The 22,836-nt window shown below is 44.0% G+C and overlaps 1 protein-coding gene across 1 annotated transcript in view; it reads right to left on the minus strand.

The window, feature by feature from the left end:
• pxdn (peroxidasin) overlaps nt 1–22,836 on the minus strand; it is a gene marked incomplete at its 5' end in the record, with an annotated part of 42,889 nt that overhangs the window by 12,626 nt on the left and 7,427 nt on the right. The window contains 13 exons of the mRNA XM_079229661.1: nt 1,637–1,745; nt 2,859–3,015; nt 3,309–3,421; nt 5,159–5,434; nt 5,781–6,053; nt 6,927–7,096; nt 7,321–7,438; nt 9,727–9,896; nt 10,795–10,866; nt 12,816–12,887; nt 16,315–16,386; nt 19,631–19,702; nt 20,623–20,694. Coding sequence (XP_079085787.1) covers nt 1,637–1,745; nt 2,859–3,015; nt 3,309–3,421; nt 5,159–5,434; nt 5,781–6,053; nt 6,927–7,096; nt 7,321–7,438; nt 9,727–9,896; nt 10,795–10,866; nt 12,816–12,887; nt 16,315–16,386; nt 19,631–19,702; nt 20,623–20,694 — 1,746 coding nt within the window. The remainder of the gene's footprint in view (nt 1–1,636; nt 1,746–2,858; nt 3,016–3,308; nt 3,422–5,158; nt 5,435–5,780; nt 6,054–6,926; nt 7,097–7,320; nt 7,439–9,726; nt 9,897–10,794; nt 10,867–12,815; nt 12,888–16,314; nt 16,387–19,630; nt 19,703–20,622; nt 20,695–22,836) is intronic.

Consider the following 22,836-nt stretch of genomic DNA (forward strand, 5'->3'; position numbering starts at 1 on the left):
GGCGTCACAGATGCAATTTGTTTCTATAATGAACAGCTGCTGTCGTCGACAAACAGCACTCCATGTTTAACTGTCATGGTGAGCAGCAGCACAGCCGATGTGCTACTAGCTTTTCTCTCTTTGTCCAATGTCATTCTGTTTTTTTCTGTTGTATTCAAAGCATGTTTGAAGACCCGGGTGCAGGACGGGGCGGCCACTGAATCTGTGATGGCCATTAAAGAGAGCTGGAAATCCCCTCATCTCAATTCAGGTTACCGCTGCAGCTTCATGTGTGCGTTTCTCCTCTTCACGTGTGTTTTTGTGTATACGTGTTGGTGCGTTCATGTGTGGGCAGAGTGCATTCGTGAGCGTGCCAAGAAAAACACAGCTGCTAACCACATCATTCAACAGGATGGGAACACTTAGGAGCCATATTGGAACCACCTACAGTACATCTCTAACAGTGACAGGGTGAATGAAAAGCAGATTAACAAAGACCTCAAGACACATTCACTTCTCTTATCATCCCCAAACTGTTTATGTTGATGCACAGAATAAAGACATTGATAAAGATGTCATGAAAGGCAGTTGGCAAGCAGTCCCACATATTGACTGCAGCTGTCAGAGCAACTAAATGTCTGTCCCAAAGGAAAGGAAAGGAATGGAGCATTCTGACCTGCATCTTTAAAAGTGCGAAACCCTGTGCACCGAAACAGGAAAGAGCAGCAACATTAGCTGAACTTCTGAATGGCCACACTCTCTCCCTGAAGGCTCTGACTCAGCCAAGATGATGTGAGACAAGCCTCATAACTGAGGCGCCATGAGCGTGTAGCTCTGCACTGAGACTATACGGAGCTAAATACTTCAATTAGGACTCACGACACACTATAGTTGCAGAGTTTTGCTCTCTTTTGCTTGGTAACAATCTATATCAATGATGCATTTCAAATAAAAAAATACAATATATTAAATGCAAGTCTAATCAAAAGCACTGTCTCTCTACAAATCAGAATCACATGACTGCGAGTTGTGATTAAAACCCCAAAATGGGTCTTCACGATTTTCAGAGCTCCTCGGCTAGATGCCTCATTTCCCCTGGATGGTCCTGGTACCAGGAGCTTTTCTCGCTTTAGATTTCCATTGTACAAAGGCAGGACTCTCAGCTGACGGTACGGTGTAATTTACTTGCTGGCTGCCATTTGTTTCAGTCTCGGTTGAGTGAATTAGAAGATACTGGTCAATGTAGACAGTAGCTCTGCTATTTAAAGATGCTGTTTGGCAGGATGTCCTGTGTTGAGCTGGTCACAATTCTCTTTGACCAATCAGCCGTCTGCAGTAGTTTAACTCCACCTTGTATTGGTTCAGCTGGATAACCTAGAACGAAGCTCAGTACGATCCACAACTATTCAAGATTCAAGTTTTTATTTTTTTACTGTCATATGCACAGATAACAGATTTACTCTGTACAATGAAAAGCTTGTTTTGCTGGGTCCTTCTCACACACAAAAGTACAATAAACTTAAAGTAAACAAAATGAGGCTAATAGGAAACCAGAATAATAGTTACATCTAATTTATATCAACTATATTTAATAATTACATGACATTACATATGTTTGCCTGAATAAGTGTAGCCTTCATTTAAACTGGTAACTTACCCATCAAAGAGACGTCTCCTTGTTGACTCGATAGCACTGTCCACATTGCGGATGGCCTGCTCTATGGACAAGTTCACAAAGGTGTCGCCCTGTCTGCTGACTGCAGGAACTGTTGTCACATAGAGACAGACAAAAAAACAATACGTTTGGACCTGAGATCTTAATGAGGCATGCAGTTGCTCAACATAACTATTACCTTTCCACCTTTATGTTTCACTCATTTTTATCTTGTTTTAAAGGCCCATTAAAATGCTCATTGAAAGGTTCTCTATACAACATTCACAGCAGTAATGTCTTCCTGAGCCGCTCTCCCTCTGAGTGTGCTGTGATTAAAGCTTCTCAGGGCTTAGTTGACAAAGCTGGCTGCGTACCTTTTAGTGCATGTGAGCGTGTCCCGCTGGCTAGCTAATGACCAATGCTCTGCGCTGCTCTCATACGGCGGTTACAGTAGAGGAAGCCGTCCTGACCAATAAAGTTGTTGACAGCTCTGTTAGCTGCTTGCTGACGGCTCAACCGGCGCCATGTGGAGGCAATAAATACATTTCTTACTAGGCACCCTTTAAGTATCTATGTAATTCACACAACCCAGCATCTACGGTGCGTGAATGTTGTATGAATGTTAGAAAGTCCTGATGGGCAGGTTGCACCTTGCATGGTAGCTCCTCCCATCAGTGTATGAATGGGTGAATGATGACATGTAGTGTTAAAGTGCTTAAAGTGACATGTAGTGTTAAAGCACTAGAAACTCACAAGGAAAGAGCCATGTAGTCAGGAAATACAGCTTAGGTTACGATAAGCCACTGGACCTTTTAAGGTGCTGCACTTTCAGCTCATAAATTTGCAGTGAATACATTTCTGGCACACTCCATTGAACACAGTGTGCAAGGTGAGGACTAGGAGAGTCCAACAACAACAACACATTGATACGGTTTACGGTTCAGTGCTGTAGTCTGACCTGAGAAATCTCAGCAGGAAACACCAACACACGCAGGGAAGAGCTGACCTGTTTCACAGCTTACAAATGACTTTCCAACTTTCCTGCTTCACTTTCTCTTCTTAGTGCCTCCACTAGTTCCTCCCTCAAGATGTAAGCTATCAAATTATCAGAGCATTTACTCTTCATTTGACAGCAGATTGATAAGGTTCACCAAAGGTGTTATGGTTGCACCACCTGATCCCGCCCCTTCCGCAGACAGGGGGAAATAGACAGCAACGCGTTTACCTGTGACAGTGAGCACCATGCTGGCGACCTGGTAGCCGATGGGATTGCGGGCGACACACTCGTAGCGACCGCCGTCAGCGATGCCCACGTCTTTCACCTCGAGGTAACCCTCAGGGCTGATGTGGAACTTGCCACTCTCTGTCACCTGCACACCATCCTGGTAGAGAGAGGGCGGGACAAAGGGGAGAGGTTAAGACCATGGGAGATGGCATGTGGAGGAGTGTATGGGACCTGTTATAGAAGTTCACTGAGCCATTTGTTTTAGGGCAGAAACATATTAAAATCACTGAGTTACTTCATTGCCATTATTTGCGTTATTATTTACTAATATAAGGACACATAAAGTAACCACACACCAGTCCCTGTTTTTCTTCTTCACTGTTCTCATTTAACCACTAACCCCATGACCTCTTCGGCGATGAGGTTACAACAGGAGCTCTATCATCTAACCTTGTTCCAGGTGAGGACAGGTTGTGGCTGGCCCTGAGCGCTGCAGGGAATCTGAACGTCCTGGCCAGACTCCACCGTCAGGTCCCTTGGAGCATTTGTGAAAACAGGCGTTACTGGATGAGTTAAAACATACACACACACATACGCATGTGTTAATGATTATGCGCCGGTGCTCAACGTAATGTACATGTAACAACTGCATTTTACAGTCTATCAGAGCAGACATGACACAGCTGATATGCATCTTTGCGTTTTCGTGTCCTGCATATGCTCACAGAACACAAACACACTCTCAGTGTTTGTGTTACACTGCAGTCGCTATTTTTCTTCCCTCTATTACAGAGCTGCAACACACTCAACATCTCACAGTCTGTGTGGAGTTCAAAGGGAGATGACTGTATTTGGAAGAGGAAATAATGCATTGCTTCATGTGGTAGCAAATAGAGCAATTTATGCTGCATTTCATAGGGTGGTTTTCAGTTTTCCCCCCAAATTCAACATATTGTGTGAGGAGTGTCTCTCATTTTATGTTTTTAAATAATGAACTTTACCACACAGACGTGATACATACACACATACTCAGTTTTTTCAGTTACAGGAAGTAAAAAGAGCCGTTTTCCCATTTGTGGACAGAGATAGAGAAAGCCAGCAGACACTGAACCCCCCACACTCAGAAACAGCGTTGAGCATTGTTATGGAGTGAGTCATTGTGTTATACCGTCTAACAATTATGATACAACCCTTCCGCAGCTGAAGTGTTGGGTGAAATGTTCCCCCCCCCTCCACCCCCTCCCACACACACCATGTTCAAATTCCTTCATGGTTCCCATGTAGCAGCCGGCAGTGAGCCACCTGGCCATGGGAAAATCCAACAAGTTTTAGGAACACAAAGTGGGGGGGAGAGGCAGTTTCATAGTAGTCCGACACTAATTAACTGCCTTTAAATCAAAGTTGAACTTTCTAAAACACAGGGTTCACTGCCGTGCACAGTACACAGCATCAAAGGGTCGTGTGCTGCAACCCTTTTGGCTACCAGGGAGCTCCAAAGCAGTTCATATTATCAAGAGGGACGCTGAAATCCACAGAAGACAAAACACATCCTTGCTTTCACTTTCTTCTAATGCTTTGTCTATTCCTCTGCAGATATTCCTAGAAGAGGGAAGCCATCGTACACTCCAGCATGGTTGTGGGCTGGTGCAGCGCTTTAGCAGTGAGGGGCCATTATGCAACGTGTACTTTGCGCCATGTTAACAGCCATTACTACATGGAAAAACATGGTGTCATTACAGACTGCCATGCTTTCCTGTGCTCAGTCAAGCCTGTAATTTCAGCGACTCACACACACACACAAAAAAACAACCATCTGCACACAAGAGAGAAGCAGTGAGACACTCCAACTTATAGAGGCCTTCTTCCGAACAAAGACAGATTCAAACCCATATGTACATGCAGAATGAATTACAGGACAGTATAATACATTTAAAGATAAGGTGGACACAAGCTAAATGTCTTTCAATGTAAATTTGCTTTGTTTAATAGAAGATTTGCATGTGAAAATGTCCAATTGGCTGGAAATGGAGAGTGCTGCACCACTCCAACCCTCTTCACATTTGACCACCTACCACTCCCCTCCTTTTCTAACATGCAGTGTTTGATGAGGGCCTTTCAGCAGCCAAACACTTTTACTCTTCTGTCTAACACAAGAGTGGCTCCCATGCTAACCACTGCAGTGGATCTTCACCAGCAGATGAATGGCTTGATCCTCAGCTAAGTGCACCTAAACTAGCATAGCTGTGACCTGAAGGCCCTAGTACACATGGTCAGTTTGAAGCTCCGCCCCACACCCTCACCTCTTTGCTGGATGCTGAGCTGCACAGCGGTGCGCACCGTCCCCACAGGGCTGACAGCCTGGCACTCATACTGGCCTTCGTCGTGGGCCGCCACCCGAGTGATGCGGAGCGTGCCAGAGGCCAGGACCACGTAGCGGCGGTCGAGGGGTAATGGACTGCCCCCACGTGTCCAGGCAATCACCGGCTGGGGGTAACCACTGGCCTCACAGGGGAAGTCCACCGTGTGACCCTCCAGGACTGACTGGTCCTGTGGAGTGACCGTTAACTGGGGGATCGCTGTGGGCAAAGGGGGGAAAGCGGTTTCATTTAGTATGACAGTGAAATGTGACTTCATAGGAGCCTTTACTTGCCATGACAGGACACATTACAGAGCTGTTGGACCCCTGATTACCAACAATAGCTGCAGACATACAGTGGTACATCCAGAGGATTATCAGTTAGAGAAAACCTAACTGGAAATGTGAGCAATATAACGATTCATAATCAGGATAATAGCAGTAAAAAGCACTGTGTGGTCTCATTGCCTAGTGTGAATAGATGTTTCCATCAGGGAAACACTTTATTACATGAATAAAGACGTTTCATTTTTTAACTGATTCTAACAGTGAATTTGGATTTCTACCTTGTACGATGATATATGCAGTAGCGTGTATCGTATCAACATTATTGGAGGCAAAACAGGTGTACTGTCCCCCGTCCGCCTGGTCCACGTTCTGGATGTAGAGCCCTCCGGAGGGGGTGATGTTGATGCGGGCGTCGTTGGGCAGGGGTGTGCGATCGCCCTTCGTCCAAGAGACCCGGGGCTGCGGTTGGCCCGTGGCGCTACACTCCAGGGTCACGCTCTCTCCCACCAGCACCTCAGTGTTCTGGGGCTGGATCACAAAACTTGGCCGTGCTGGAGAAGAAGCATGAGGGGGATGAACGTTGGGAATGGGTTGACATTAATTCATCCGGGTTTCTGGTTTGAGTAACTTCAGGGATATTAGGAAGCTACTGATGACCAAAATGTTCAAAAGAACTGTTGAACGAGCGGTTGTGCGTCTGCAGGGTCAGTTCACACACATAGATCATCTATTTCTGTTCACAACGGCACTAAAGCAACCTCCTACGTACATCACAAAATACGATGGAGTCCTGTCCATATTTGGCCAGTGATTATAGTGGAGTCAGAGGAAATATGTACACAACTACAGGCCTAGCGTTTACAATCACACAGACAGGAAATGCACAACATCTGCTCTCAGAAACCGTTCCTTAACAAGGGGTCGTCGCCAGGGCCATCCGTCACCCCGGCGATGATCCTCGGGTCATCTAGAGACAGCCGCGCTAATCTCACCCAGCGGCAGCTAATGGCACTGTGACCGATGGATGTGTGAGAGACGGAGGACAGAATTGTGTGTAAGTATGTGGGAGATACATTTGACGTGAAAGCCAGCGGGGTTTGCTCACGGCTCGGTGAGCCATCCTAGTTATTTGGCCAGCTGAACTGAGGGGAGCCTAGGTGCTACTCACAATGCAGACACCTCGCTCTATTCTGGTACCAGAAACAGATCCTATCATGTTCATCAAGTCTGACCAGCAGAACTCATTAAGGGCAAAATGGCATCCGTTCCAACCCGAACAAATGTGAATAAAAAACTTAACAAATGCAGTAGATTTCATTTGGATTATGTAGTGAAAGTGATGTCAGCCTGGACATCGACATGAAACATGAAATGTTGCACAAAGTTTTTTTAGCAGGGAATAGGTTGCTCGTGATGACACTTACAGGGGGCTCCGAAGTATCGCAGCGTGACCTGTGAAGTCTTGACTTCGCCGGCCACGTTTTTGGCCATGCACTGGTAGACTCCCTGGTCCGTCTCCCTGGTGTCCTGAATCATCAGCGTCCCGTCCTCCAGCAGGTTCAGACGACTGTCATCGCGCATGTTCAGAGCGTTGCTGTCAGGGGCGCACAGAGATGGGAATCACAACCGATTAAACAGAACTCAGTATCGGTATACATTCTATTCACGTAATCTGATAGCATTTTGTGGTTTAACTTTATTCCTCAAGGCATTCCTGAGATATCGCTTTCACAAGAAAACCAAAAAAACAGTCAGAGAAGGGAGTCTTTGGTTACTTGGTTACACGGCCATAACATTGTGTCTTAACAGGTGTCTTACTTGTTCCTGAGCCAGATGATCTGGGGTTTCGGGTTGCCTTCAGCCCTACAGGTGAAGTAGACGGTGTTCCCTGATGTCACATCAACATCCTGAGGCTCTGAGGTGATCCTAGGTACCTCTGGAGAAAAAGGACAGATAGAAGGATGGGAAGGCAATTGTCGGGCTGGTTTAAATCCATGTCCATTCATTTGTATGTGCCTGTACTACTGTATGGTGAAGAAAGCCTGTCTAGTCTCTCCAAGTCTGAAGCCAATCTATCATGTCCAGGCAGATCTTCAGAAGTAGTTCAGACAAATAGGAGACTATCCTCTGGCTACATTTCCTGAGCTGCCACATCCAAAGATTACTGACACTGTCAGATCCTGAGCCTGAGCTGTAGAACAGTGTACCTCAGAACTAACCACTGTGTATGCAGGCATCCCCCACCCGAAGGTGCAATTAGAAGCTCTCTTAAGGTGAGATGAGGGTGTGCCCCTGCAATACAAATCACTCCTGAGGAAATCATGGAAAATGTCTCTGGTGTTAGACACAGAGCTTGCTGATGAGTGTCAACGTGTAGCACACTCTCCCTGTACATGTGGTTCAGAACTACTCAGTTAAACTCCAATCTTCTAAACAGAGAACAGTCCACAGGGATGAGGGTGAATCTGTGTACACCAGCAGGTAAACAAAACCCAAATTCATAAAAAGCTTCTGTAATTCACACAGAGGGTTATCAACCCATGTCTCCTTTGACCACCAAAATACACATTAACACTGGGGATTGTAATTGCAGTTTATTAAATCTGGTTTGCAGTAACCCAACCTCCATTGTGGTCCAATGAGGAGTCAAGCCAGGCTCATCAGATACCACTGGTGCAGGGAGGGGGCACTTCATCTCCAGAACGTTTTGACAGCTGTTCCACCTGCCGTGCATCGCTCCACTTCGTTCTCAGGGGGAACTTCATCTGTCTTGAAGTGGAGGGGGTAACATCGAGCAAGAATGGGCAAATTGGTGCCATCAAATTAGCTGCTGAGAATTAAATGTGGTTGGGTTACAGTCAGCTGCCAACTGGCCCGCCTGCCTGGCCCAGACTAAAGCATTCTGTGGGAGCCGGAGGAAACACAGAGCTAAGACGGTTGGATTTACTGCAGGAGCTAACCGCTTGTTATAGACACCAAGTGAAAATGTGCCAGACGGACTTACAGTGAAATGTAGACTTTCTTTTCTACTTGTAGTTAAGCAGCATCAGCGCACTTAAACCTGTGCTTAAGCATACTTCAGACAAAGTCGATCTTAAAACGTATTTAATTCATCCTATTAACAGTAAATGTTGTTCTGCATTGCGGTGCGTTTTTTTTTTTTTTAATCATATTGTTTGTTTTTCCATACTTATTTACAGTACATTTTCCAAAAAATACAAAACATTTTGGCAACACATGAACTAAGCGTCCCACCCAACACGGCACAATGCAGCCTTCAAAGCTGCAGGACATCTTCTGTCAGCACAAAATTACAGAAATCTCACAAATTATTGAGAGTGAAGAGATGTTATCATTTAAAGAGCTCACAGGGAGGTTCATATGCAACATTCAACTTTCCCAATAAAAATAGAAACTATAATTAGAGACAGGCAGACAATGCAGGTCTTTAAACTCAGACAAAGGTCGTCTCGGTTGTCTGTGATGATTCACTTCTCCTCTAATTGGAGACTAGAGGACCCTCTGCCGATTGAGAAATGGTATTGAGGGAGTGTTTAGTGATATCTGAGTCAGTGAGGTACAGAATTATCCGATTAAAAAAAATCTGTAACTCATCCCTGTATAGATGACAAAACTGACTAGAAAAGAATGACATGACAAGGCAGTGGACGCCCTATCACACCATTCCACCAGAGGCCAACTGACTTCTACCCAGAGACACATCTGGTGGTGTATGAAGAGTGAAACAGCTGGGTGTCTGCAGATCTCAGACACAAAGAGGATACACCTGTATCTGTGAGACGGGGTGACTATGCATACCTGCTACTTGCAGGCAGGAGGGCCGTAGTGTATTGTTGTGTATGTGGACTGAGTTGTGGTTTAAGTTAGGAGAGTGTGTATAGGAATAGAAACACGGAAACCACATGCGGAAAGCAACTACGTGTGCGCAGTATGGCTTTATGTATGCTTGCCCAGATGTGTGTTTCTATTAGTTTCAAAAGTCCTCCATTGTAAAAAATGGAGGCTTTTATTAACCCAGTCAGAAGGCTTTCTTTACATGGTGCCTAGTTGATGCTATTAATGTTGCAGCACGTTTAAGTTGTCCAGCTGGGCCTGATGTGGAGAGGTGCCCTCCCCCCCACACACACACAAATCTAAATACATGGCTGTCCCTGTAGTTATTCTGAACATGCTCAGTGGGCCGTCTGGTTGGGTTCTCCGTACCGCAGTTGAGCTCCTCTGCGGTGAGCGTTGCCACAGATCTGCCCTGTAGGCGGCTGGGGTAGTCGCAGGTGGCAGCAGCCTGAGCGTTGCCCGACTCAGCATACTGCTTCAGCAGGTCGGCCAGCCACAGCAGCTCACAGTCACAGTTTAACGCATTGGAATCCAGTCGCCTGAACACACGGACAACACGCACACACAGCAGGGGAGAAATGGGCATGTAGTCCATCAATAAAGCATATATATGACATGTAGCTGTGGAGTTGTGCATGTAGGGGTGTTGTGTAAACTAATGAACTCAAACCGGTCTGGCATAGCCAGGCCCAGCTCCGTCCAAACATGGGGCTCAGCAGGGCCGTATTGGAAGACTTTCTGCTGCTGCCGTGGGAAACTATCTCTCTGCTTGGCCTCCTCCCCTGGTAACTGATCCAGCTTTCAGTTCTACCACAATGTGACCCTTATGTGTTGTAAACACATTAGATGTTTAGCCACACTTATCACTTTGACCCTGAACGGATAATATATATATATAAATATATAAATATATATCCTCCAACACTACTGACATGAGTCAACTGTAGTTTTTCTCAGTCTTTTTAAGCACTTGCCTACAATCTGACACATTCTGAAAAGGTCATTCGTGCAAAGACAAGAGGGGAGGGCAACTATGGGATGAGGCCAAAGGGCTGAGTGTTCTTCACTGCCTGTTGGCTGGAGCAGGTCGGGGTTTGACGCTGTGTTTGATCCAGATAGTTGGCCTCATGTTGTAAGACCCCGAATTCTCAAATGTAAAAAAAAATTAAGCATTTTTTGCTCAAATTGACCTTTTCTTTTCTTTTCTCATCCCACCCCGAAAATAGTCAAACTGTGGGTAGGACAGCGCTGTGGGCCTTGAGTTAGAGAAACCACCTCGCAGCCAAGGAAGTGTGAGAACCGCGTGGTGTGGTTACAGGGCATGTAGCCGACAACAGTCAGCTGATACTGGGTGTCATGGGAGTGAGATACAGGAATTGATAGAGACATGCATTCTAACACAGCTGTTTCAGGGGTTGTTGGGAGATTCCCACTTACAGTCGCTTCATGGCCTGAAGATGAGAGAAGGTTCCCGGGACGAGCTGGGAGATTCTGTTATTGTGCAAAAACCTGAGTGAGAGAGAGAAAAACTGTAAGATGATCCATCAATGCTCATAATAGCTATATGGCTGGCTGGAAAGAACACCCAAAGACTCCATTCAGCAAAAATAATAATAATAATAATAATTGACTAAAAACTAATAATAGTGGAACACATATTGAGGATGTACTCTTTGCTAATATCATATTTCATTTTCCAAATGGGACCGAAAACCTGATTTTCCCAGACATGCTATGACGGCTTAACCTGATGACCCCAGAGGCTAAAAACACATATCAAAACATTTGACTGTTTATGTAAGGCTCTGACCCCAAAACTATTCAACCTTAAAAGACCAATGTGTAGTATTTAGGGGGACCTGTTGGCAGAAATGGAATATAATATTCATAACTATTACCTGAAACCAAGAATCTTTTTGTTTTGGTTCTTCATATCTACAAAGGGAGCATGTCCTCTTCATGGAGTCCACCATGTTTGAACTGCTAACGGCTAACGGTTCCATTCAGTTACATCATGATCAGCGTATTGGGCAAAGGTACATTATAATGTTATCATGATGTGTTCACATGTCATCTTGTCAAATGTAGTGTTGGTGAGAAACTTCAATGAATCCAGATGTTTGAAGGAGATGTTCTCACAACAAAATAAAAAGATGTTAGAGATGAATTATGAGCTGTTAACACTAAGCAGCTCATAGATCATGACAACTATTAATGACCAGGTTGTTTTAATCAATACAAATACAATCTTTTATTTCCTCATAATTTGAATGATGTGTTTTTATGAAGAAAGCCCCCCACTATAAATTACTAAAACAAAGTCAAACGATAACATTTAGAATTTTTGATGGTTGAAATAATTTTTGGGACAGCGGCAAAAAAAACAGCAATAGTCTGGAGCCGTGTTGACCAGCTGCGCTAACGATCCGAAGCCTGAGTTTATGATCCGTTGCGCTACCAGACATTATGGCAGAAGCACAACTTCAAATCATTTACAAAAGTAGCTGCTCGATAGGTCGTTGACATAAGGTAAAAGCATGTTAACGGAGATATTATTATTGTGATCAAGCTCAGCAATATTAATATCACTAATAAATGAATTATGAAGTTGACACATCGAGATCATCTTCTACAGATTCCACAGAACAATGCCATCACATCCCGTGATAATACAACATATATTATGATAGATGTTACTGCAGCATGTAATCAGTGACCCGTGATCAACACACACACACGTGCAGTGTGACATTCCTATCGGTGGTCGTCAATGAGCTCAGCTCTTTGTGTAATGAGGCCAAAATGTGTTCTCAATCCTCAATCCAATCCAGGACTCTGGCTTGAGAGTTGTGATCTCATTCAGCTCCACCGGTTTCTTGTTCTCTCACCGATTGTCCCAATGTGAGTATCTTTGGAAGCAGTATAATAAGCAAAGACATACAAACCCAATGCATTTCCAAACATAGGTCTGGGTTATCTGTCCAACAAATAAACTACAGAGTGAAAGGAACACTTGCATCATCTCACAGAACTAAATTAGCTTCATGGGAACTAAGCATAAGTCAGGGACCAACTCCCAGAATCTGCTATCATCACTGTATTATTGTCGGAAGCAACGGCAAACTAATCTCTTACTATACAGTACTGTACTAGAGGCTGTACTGATGTATACTGCAGCTGACATTTTACCACAGGAGGTCATTCCAATGTCATGCAAAGCAAAGTCTGGACCTGCCTGCCTTGACACTTTTAATTCCATACCAAGTACAGCATGTTAGTTATTGCTTTATGGCTTCCATCAAGCTCCCTGGTAAAACCAGCACCGCCGTTGGATCTATTAAGCCATTGATTTATGTCAGCATTTAAGTCGGAATCTGCTTTTTCTAGGAATGTGTGTGAATTGCGTACCGTACATTTTGTATGAATCTCAAGCGAATGGTCAGACAGCATGAACTTACAGTCGTTCCAGCTTTGGTAGGTGAGCGAATGATTCTGGTTCCAAAGACTCAATGTTGTTGAAGTGCAGGTACCTGGAGGAGAACAAAGTGTAGACAAAGCACAGTAAGACTGGATTAGGGCTCCCTGTCTGACTAAATAGAAGTGATTTGTCCTAGTAGGGCCTAAGAGGTGGAGGTACATGAGAACACCGACATGTCCTCCAGTCATCCCTGTCCACCTGTCCACTTCATACTACTGAAAGTTACCGCCTCAGAAAAGGTGATATCTAGCTGTGGCTGAATGCAGCCAGACAGGAGGAATTTATACATCAGGCATTCGTCTGAAAAGCAATGGCTGAAGTTTGAAATAACGATTATCTCATGGAATGCAAACTTAATGAATACCCCCAAAAGCCTTTGAAGTGAGAAAACATAAATCAAACAGTAGGCTAAACAAATAAAAGGTTAGGTAAATGAAATCCAACTGATGGCTGAATGTAAATTGCAGGTTGAGGCTCAGTTGGGTCTCTGCTTGTTTAGACAGAGAAAGCAACAGACAAAGCAGCTGCAGAACAGACAGAAACAGAAAGACTACAAGCAGCACACAATATTCCTAGAGTCTAAATGTCTTCTTCTGTCCACACAGATGGACAGAGAGGTTTAATGAAGACAGCAGTCAAATGGGTTTGGAGTCCTTCATCTCAATCAGCATCCCACGGCATCCTTCATTACACTTTCAATGCTATTTGTGGTCCAGTGTAGCGGTTACAATTTTAGATAGAGAGGACGTCAAATCCATCAGCTGTGGTTTACTCGGTAATCAGACGACTAAGGTGGGGCTGCACAATTAGAATTAGAATAGAATATGAATCATGACCGCCATTTTAACTTCACATGACTAAATGAACACGATGGACCGTGATATTGATGTTTAGAATGTGAGCTTCGCTAATGGAAAACTTTGCCGCATATGAAATCGAGCTCTTCCTAAACAGCCAGGAGGCGAGCCAGATGTTTTTGGCTTCACTTTTGGGGAGCAGCCTGTGAAAACCTTTCCTCAAAGAGTGGAAGAGGAAAACACTGTCTACTACCTGCAGATGGGCAAATACATGAAAGTCTTATTTTGATGCAAATAATGTGTACGTTTGCAGGAATGTCAGACAACATGGAAGTGAAAGCAGTGCTCTGTTAATTAAAATGTAAAAGTGTCCCTAAAAATCAATGGATAATAGTAGTTCCAATATTGATCAAAAAATAATCGTGAGTAGCACTTTTGCCTCACAGCAAGAAAGAGGGGCCTGGGTTGGGTTCCCGGGCCGGACGGCCCTCTGTGAGGCGTTTGCATGTTCTCCCCATGTCAGCATGGGTGTTTTCTCCGGGTTCTCCAGCTACCTCCCATGCAGCTTAGGTTCACTGATGACTCTAAATGTCCCCGTAGATGTGAGAGTGAGTGGTTGTCTGTCTTTGTGTGTCAGCCCTGGGGTAGTCTGCCGACCTGTCCAGGTGAACTCTGCCTTCGCCCAATGTCAGCTGGGATCGGCTCCAGTCCCCCCCCCCTCTGAACCGGATAAGCTATTTAAGATAATGGATGGATAATCGTGATTATGATTTTGGCCATAATCGTGCAGCCCTAACTGGAAGATGTCCTACTTTGTGTGATCCTCCTGTGCTCCCTACGAACCCCACTGGCATGCTGATAACAACAGATCAGTGCCTTCAGGCTTCTGTTGCCCAGTGGGGATGTAGAAGCTATTAAACTAAATGCAATGTGGCTCAGAACCTGTCCTCACATATAAAATCCTTCATTGCTGTAGCGAAACTCATAACAGCTGCCAGGCAGGAAGCCGGAGGCTGGGATTGGTTTGACGTGGTGAATTGGCCATTTGTTCTCTGTTGAGTGCAGTAAGTCTTGGTCTCCTCAAAGATCATTTGCTGAAGGAAATATATCAGCCATATTGGTTGTTATAATGACACACTGGCTTCACGGCTCACTACAGTTATATACAGCTACTCACAAGTTATACATCACAACTCTGAAAACACAATTTGTATTAATAACATCAATCAACAGTAGCGCATGTGTGTCAAACATGCACGTAGAGAGGTTTCTGAGTATCAAGACTTTAACATACATGATAGCTTTCTGACAAATTAACACTTGGAGCAGGTTACAGCAAATTGGAGCAGAAGAGGAGTTTCTGCAGCATTAGGAGAAATGCAATGCGAGTCCAGCTTTGCTCTAAAGCAGCAGCTCCGACTCCAGCACAACACTGCTAGCGCTACCAGCAGCACGCGGCTAGATCGCATGCTTTGAGCTTTGCATGGCGGTGGCAAAATGTCCTGACCACAACACATGCGACTCTCATGCAAAGGGGTCAAAGAGGGGTCAGCACGGCATACAAGGGTGGGTGCACACGGCATGCATGGTGGCGGTGGAAAAGTGGATAGAGGGGCGCACGTGGGGTCAGGGAGGTGGGGAAGGTGTCACTGCAGTAACAAGTAACTAACAGAGCTCTCAGGACCCCTGTGTAAGGCCTACACAGTCATGTCATACAGCATTTATAACAGACCAAAAGAAAAGATGTCAACATCTGTGACATGCCTGTCACAATAGACCTCTTCAACGCAATTCAGTTGAACCGGTCTATACATGACTTCATTTATAGACCCTTTTATAGCGGACGTCCTCAAAACTGTGTGTGCGCATGTTGGAAACGGAAGCGGCGCTTTGCTCCATTCATCCAGACGACTTAGCTTTAACGCATCAACATCTGGGTCCTTGCATGTTTGGCTTGTCAGACTTGATATTCCAACAGTTGAAGTTGTAAAGAATTCCTACGACATCCCGGCCGCTTCAGAGCAAACATGTGTTTCAGTTTAACGACCGAATGCGTCCGCCGTTGTAATAGCTTAGGTAAAGGGAACGTAGATTTTTTACCACAGGTGAGTCTGTTTTTTAAAAAAAGGACACCTAGGTGTTCTGTTGGTGTTGTTAACAGCTCCGTCACGAGTCTGACAGAGAGTCCACTGGCTACCAGCTATTAAACGTGTTGACTACCACTGCAGTTTTTTGTGTCCATTTCAAAACTCAACACGGGTCTATGTCTGCACATGAACACAGAGCGTCTAGTGACTTGTGCACTGGTAATTACACACTAGGTTTCTCCACCAAATATATATATTTATCTGGCCACTAAATATTGGGCCGCTAATGTATTCCACCCACACACTAATATCACACAGATCTGGAAAGTAAATGTATTTAGGGTGCATTCCCCATCTTTGGTGATGCTCTTACATAGCTATCGGATTTCGCTGTACTTCCACTGCCAAACTGCGCAGGCACACTTTCGTACGTCCTCATTGTTGACAGACTGTAAAAGGGTCTCTAAATCACATTAGACCATGTAGACCTTACCAGGCTTCGTGGACTGTTTATAGCGGAGAAGAGACAGTAGGTGGGAGGAGGAGCAGTTGGTCGAGCAGAAGGAAAAGGTGGACGAGGAAGTTGGTCACTTACAGTTGCTCAAGAGAGACAAGCCCCTTAAATGCTTGTCTGTCAATTGATTGGATTTCATTCTTGTACAAATAGCTGAAAGGAGAGATAATCAGGAACATTAGTAACACACACACACACACACACACGCACGCACACACACACACACACACACACACACACACAGCCTGGTTATTATGAGAAAAAGTAGAGAGGACCTGATCAAATAAAGATTGTTGAGAAGCCGTTTTAAATGAAATGTATGCTACTACTTGTACAGTGTCTTTGCTGCAGAAGAATACACTACAGTGTACTACTATGGGTGGGAACATCTTTGGAATAGCTTTACATTACAAGCACAGTCTTTTCACACAGATCTGCTTGACTAAATGAAACAAGGAATTTTATAGATCATTGTATTTGCTACAATTATTATTACAGTAATCAAGTCAATATAGGAAAAAATAAAGCTTTTCAACACTTATTAAGACGTTTACTAGCAAATTAAATCACTCTATATATCACTTATGTGATTAATGACAGTTAATGACTCCTAATAGACAAACATTTACATTACAAAATCAAAGATTGCATATTCCAAATCAAAAATCCTAAAACTCAGTATCCAATGACATCACAGATTCCTTGTGCCCAACGTTTTCTCCACGTCTCCTTGTGTCAGGGACTTGAAGTAATATGCAGCTTGTATTTTAGCACCTGTATGTGTGCATGTTAAAGAAACGTGATACTAGAAAAGCCATTCATCCTTTCATCAGACACTTCTCCATTTCACTCTCCACCATTCCACTCATGATGAGACACGTCGAGAGATACAGATCTCCTCCCAGGACAAGTGATGCAATGTATGGAAAACTAAACATCCTGTCTACATCACTGCAGGCCCCTCTCAGTGCAATAACCTCTCTGTGTAAATGCTATCAGGTTTCTTACCATGGCCGATGAAAGCTTTATACAAAAATAAACAACTTTATCATTTGCAAAATGATAAATGGTCAAAGCTAATTGAGTTAAAAGCCGCTATTAAAGGAAGTGACATTTATATAGAAAGGACACTGCCTTCATACATGCTACTCTACTGAGAGACGATTCATGACCAAACCCAAACTATTATTACTCAGTTTCCATGCAGAGCTATTCTGGACAAACTGATGATGGCAAACTCTGAGTTCACTTTGGTGACACTGGAGGAACCAAACGTATTGTCCGATGTGAGGTCCCGGGACAGGGATGTCATGTGTACAGATTGTAAAGCCCTCCGAGGCAAATTTGTATTTGTGATGTTGGGCTATACAAAATAAACTGAATTGTTGTGACACCATGTAAACAGTTACTGGCTTAAATCTTTGACTTCCCTCTGCAGGAGCCTGTGAATGACTGTGAAACACAGCCGACTGCAGCCTGTGTGTGTGTGTGTGTGTGTGTGTGTGTGTGTGTGTGTGTGTGTGTGTGTGTGTGTGTGTGTGTGTGTGTGTGTGTGTGTGTGTGTGATAATAATGCAAACGAGGAGTAAACAAACATAATTATCGTTTTTGTGCCTTTGTACACAGCTCTTATGTTGGTTTTGGGAATTTATCAATACATTTGAAATCATCAGTCAGGTGCAGGACTATCTTTCGGAGGGGTATGCGACATATTATATATTATAATCAGTGGCGGGCCATGCATATTTTACCTAAGCCTGCTGTCTGATATCATATACATGAATACGCGCATGACGGTCAACGAGAAAATAAGCTAATAGGGAAAAATAATTATAATACATGTAGTGTATTTGTGAAAAAAAATTACATTATAAAATAGCTATAACTTTGTGATTCTGTTTAGGCCAGCAGAGAAACTGGTGTGTGTGAAACTGGATTTGGAAGTTGTAGGCTTAAATCTCAAGGGGGCCATGACTTTAAAGACCAGATATCCTTTAGTGGTGTTCCTCATCAAAAAGTAGACAGTGTGCACTTTAACGAGGAAACTCGTATCGCTGAAACCACGCTGTGAAAAAAATCCCTCACCTTCTCCTCACGGTTGTTTAAAGCCTCTGATCTACATTAACATTCGCAAAAATAAAAGCTGTACGTACAAACCAAGGTAAGATACTGTGTGAACACAATAAAGCTTACATGAATGTACTCTGATGCAAGTAGAGAACAGCATCTGTGGTCCTACAATAACACACTAATGGACAATGGCAGATGGGTGTAATGCAACCGAATCATTCGAGAAAGATCAAATAAACAGTGGCGGGTTCCCACAAAGAGGAGCGTTGACCTCTGTTTGACTTGTTTATGGAGGTGGTCGTGGGAGAGAGAGCGGCTGTATGGATGTTAGCTTTGGAGGACGTGAAAGATGACAGGGAATGGACTTTACTGGGGTCCAAAGGAAGTGAGGAGGTGAGGTGGGAGATACAATCTTGCCCCCAGCTATAGACCACTGACTCAGTGGGACGGGAGAAGGCTGGGGGGACTCGCCCTAATTCCAACGGCTTTAGATCAACTCTGCTTTTAAGTGAGAGGGGCACTGTAATTAAAAGAGCTACTAAATAGCCACAGGACTTTATTACAGCACAAAGAGAGATGAAGTGTGTTAGGAATGTGTATGTGTGTGTGTCAGTGAGCTGAAAAGAGAAACAAAAGGAAAGCCCACATCCCACATCTACTCACACTCTTTTTGAGCTGATATATATCGGCGCTTGTCCAAAATAGTCCAAAATATTAGCTGGGCAGTGATGTAACAGTACTTATTTCCCAGGCCTTTATCAGTAGTTCCTGTGAACATCTTTATTCATATTTTTACTTTCTCAGCCAACATGCCAACTCCTAGTTTTGCCTAATCAGAGACCACATAGAACATAACGTCATCCTCAGTCTTAAAATGTACAATGCATCTCACCAAACACAAACTAAATCACGTAAAAAAATCAAATATACCCTTCTCTATCTCCAAGTTGTCAAAGTACTCTATGTAGGTCCTCCTATCTAACAGAGCAGGCTGCTGGCTGGAGGGATGATAATGAAAGTGACTAACAAAGGGAGCAAACTAGCAATCCCACAGAAGCCTCGAGGCTACACACGCCTCGACAATCTGCTCTCCACTCGGCCTCCAGGTCGAGACTTCCAGACACATAAGTACAGAGGAACAGACAAAGGGAGACTTTTCATTCATGCATTTTCTGTACCACTTGTCCACTGATTGAGCAGTCTAGCAGCATCAGCCGTCTTCCACATTGTTCTGCTTTTAAAGACGTGTGACCTTTTGCCTCTTAAGCATCTCGAATCACTATCGAAATCTATCGAAGCAAAACTAAACTGACATGAGGGCAACTTACAGATATTTGAGGTTTTCCAGGTCTTCAAACGCTCCCCTGGGGATCCTTCGTATATGATTGTTGTTGAGGAGGCTGTGAAGGAAAACAGGGGTTATTCTGTGGTTACGATGGACAGTAAGTTTGTTCTGGCCTCATGCTGAGTCTGCTGTGTCTGTTTAAAGACGAGAGGCAGTATAATGTCATTCCCAGTTATAAAACATGTGGAGGAGGTTCATAGGGTTCATTCATCTTGTCAGCTTTGTTTTGAAATCAGTGCTCTGTTGATTCCTAATGGTTAGTGATCACTTGTTCCCTCTTCGTGAGTCGTGCTGCATGAAACCTAACAGGACATTATTAGATGTATTTCTTCTTCGAACAACAAAGATCTTCAAGCTTCTGACTTCAAATCTACTAAGGTGAGAGAAGACTAAAGGCTCTCCTCTTCAGCGGACATTGCAGACATATTTGTATGTCTGTGTGACAGTAATATTGGACGTGTTGCTGTAGTTCAAACACTGATAAGACTGTAGGGCGTGTTATTGTTCAGTCTGTGGAAGTGCAGCCAGAAACTATGAAGAGCTGTTCAGGATATAAAACCAAAAACTAAAACCTGGAACATTTCTGCTTTAATAGTTTAGCAATGCGCCGTCTAGCAGGCCTGACATATGATAAATAGCTCTGTGGGTGGAAGTGGAAAAATAAATTCCTCATAGATTACGAGCTGACCTACATGTGTGAAACCAAAGCAGAACAGAGCAAGAATGTACTTTTGTGTGTGTGTGTGTGTGTGTGTGTGTGTGTGTGTAATACAAACAGGACTTCCTCGGGAAGTGACAATTGCTCTCAGTGCTGGTTTAAGGAAATTGGCTTGGTTCAATTTCAATAGTAGCCTTCTTGAATTCATTGCATGGTCATACCAACAGGATTTTATTACTATTCAAAAATAATTTAGAATGTAATATATGCCTACAAAGGTTCAGAACCATGAAACCGGAACAGGGACAAATACTTACAGTGTGTTGAGGTTCTTTAATTGTCTGAAGGAAGCTGGTTGTAAATCCTTGATTTTATTGAACCTCAGGTCTCTGTAGAACAAAAGAAAATATGTTCATATGAAGTAAAGTATTAAGCATGTTGTAGACTTTGAAGACAATACCCCTCAGCATGAACTGGAGTCCACAGCAGAGCCTTCATGAAATAATCCTGAAGGATCATTGGACACGTTACTTATCAGAATCAGAACCATTTATTGCCAAGTACGTTTACACATACAAGGAATTTGTCCTGGCGGGAGGTGCATAACATTTAACATTTAACGATAACTCATTTATTTATTGAACTCATTGCACTAGAATCCTTTTTTCAAGCTTTCATCATGAGGGCAGATTTATATAACACTCACAGGGCTAGTGGGAGCAGTCAGCAGGTCTCAGTATGGTCTTACAAAGACTGACTCAGCGTGCCAGCTAGAGACCCAAATACTGCAAATAGCCCTGTGGAGGTGAAGTCATTCCTTAAGCCACTACCAGCCAAAGTTATGCCAAAGTGGACCATCTCATCTGAACACTGATGTTATGTCTCGGGATGCAAGTCATCGGATCTTCAGCTAAGCCATTTGCTCAATGTATTTTCACAAGATGAGTTATGTAAGTGGAACCAGGCATTCACACACACACACACACACACACACACACACACACACACACACACACACACACACACACTATTCCTAAAATGATTCACTCTCTCTACCGATGTACGGTCTGCTTCAACCCACATCTACAACTACCACGGTAGACTGTTGCATTATTTGACCCGTCTATTGAAAACACTCCCCGCCTAAGAGATGAAGAGAGCGTTCTTCTGGAAGCACACAGCAGATTCATCCCAGCACTGAGGAAAGGGAGAACAACATCAGCCTTTCTCCCACAGAAAGAGCTTCAACTGTCTCCCAGCATTCCTGTTGGCCAATGACCCTACAAAGCAGAAACTCTGAGACTGGGTCACACAGACATAATGTACTCCAATGATTATGCAAAAGGACCGAGGCGCCAGGACAATGTAGGAATCGGAATGTCAGACACAACCTTTCTTGCTATGCAATGAAAGCTTTAGGGCTGTAGCCGGTAGTTTGAAACTTCATTCATAAAGTCAACATTTGAATGCTGCATTTCTATTCATTGTGTTCAAAGCTGGTATTTCAGCACAGTTGCTCAATATTAATCTAATCTATTTCCCTTTATGCACAATGGGCAAAGAATGCACCATAAAGCTATACATTCCTGAGTTTTTGATTACTCGTATGATTACTCATATTTGGCAGTCATTTTCAACTGATTTCATTGCTGGTGAAATGTTTAGAGGCCATTGGCTCTGTAAAAGCCTTCACATATGGATGCAATCAGGGGGAGTCCCACTTTCTCACATGCTGACTTCCTTCCATATAGACTGTGAGCGGAGTGAAAGAATTTGCATGGACCGTCTTTCAGCTATGACGATATTGTTGTTTCTGGCACCACCTTCAGTATCTGTGTGAGAAACTTCACTCAAGTTTTTAATGTCAAGATGAGACTTAGCATCAACGGGTTTAATGCATCGGGAGCACTGAGAAAATGAACTGTCGAAGTGGAGAGAGGGGGTTGAGGGTTTTCCGTGGAAAGATCAGGGATCACTGCTGGGTGAACAGGTACAGCACCCTTCAGAAAACACCTCCCAGTGTGCAGAGTGCACTCCCCCGACATGCTGAGGCAGGGGCTGTCCTGCTTCTCTGCCTCCAGCTAGGAGAGATAAGGTGGGGAGGAGGAGGAGGAGGAGGAGGAGGAGGAGGAGGGCTACGTGCTGGTTCAAGTAGCACCCGTGACAAGTGCATACATGAAAGCACTGTTTCTGATCTCTGCTGGGGTCAGTCTAGTAAAATGAAGGGTCCAGCTTGTTTCACAGGGTTGGTTCAAAGCTTTACCTTGAACTGTCCTCTATGCTGTCATCACATGTATTCAAACCCCTTTAAGAGCTACTGTCCGGACTTCTCTCACTAGTGATTGCTGTGGGTGAGTGTGAGTTTGTTCACTGAAGCATCTGTCCTGGCTGGAGGTTATTATTTTCTAACTGGTTGAGATGACGGTGTTTGTTTGTGGAGCCGGCTAAATAAGCTGAGTGTTATCTGTCGCAGCAGGGTGTGAGGACAGGCTCGCTGTCTGGAAGTATCGCGGCTGATTCATTCCTAACAG

Source organism: Taurulus bubalis (genome assembly GCF_910589615.1).
Source record: "Taurulus bubalis genome assembly, chromosome: 1".
Lineage (NCBI taxonomy): Eukaryota > Metazoa > Chordata > Actinopteri > Perciformes > Cottidae > Taurulus > Taurulus bubalis.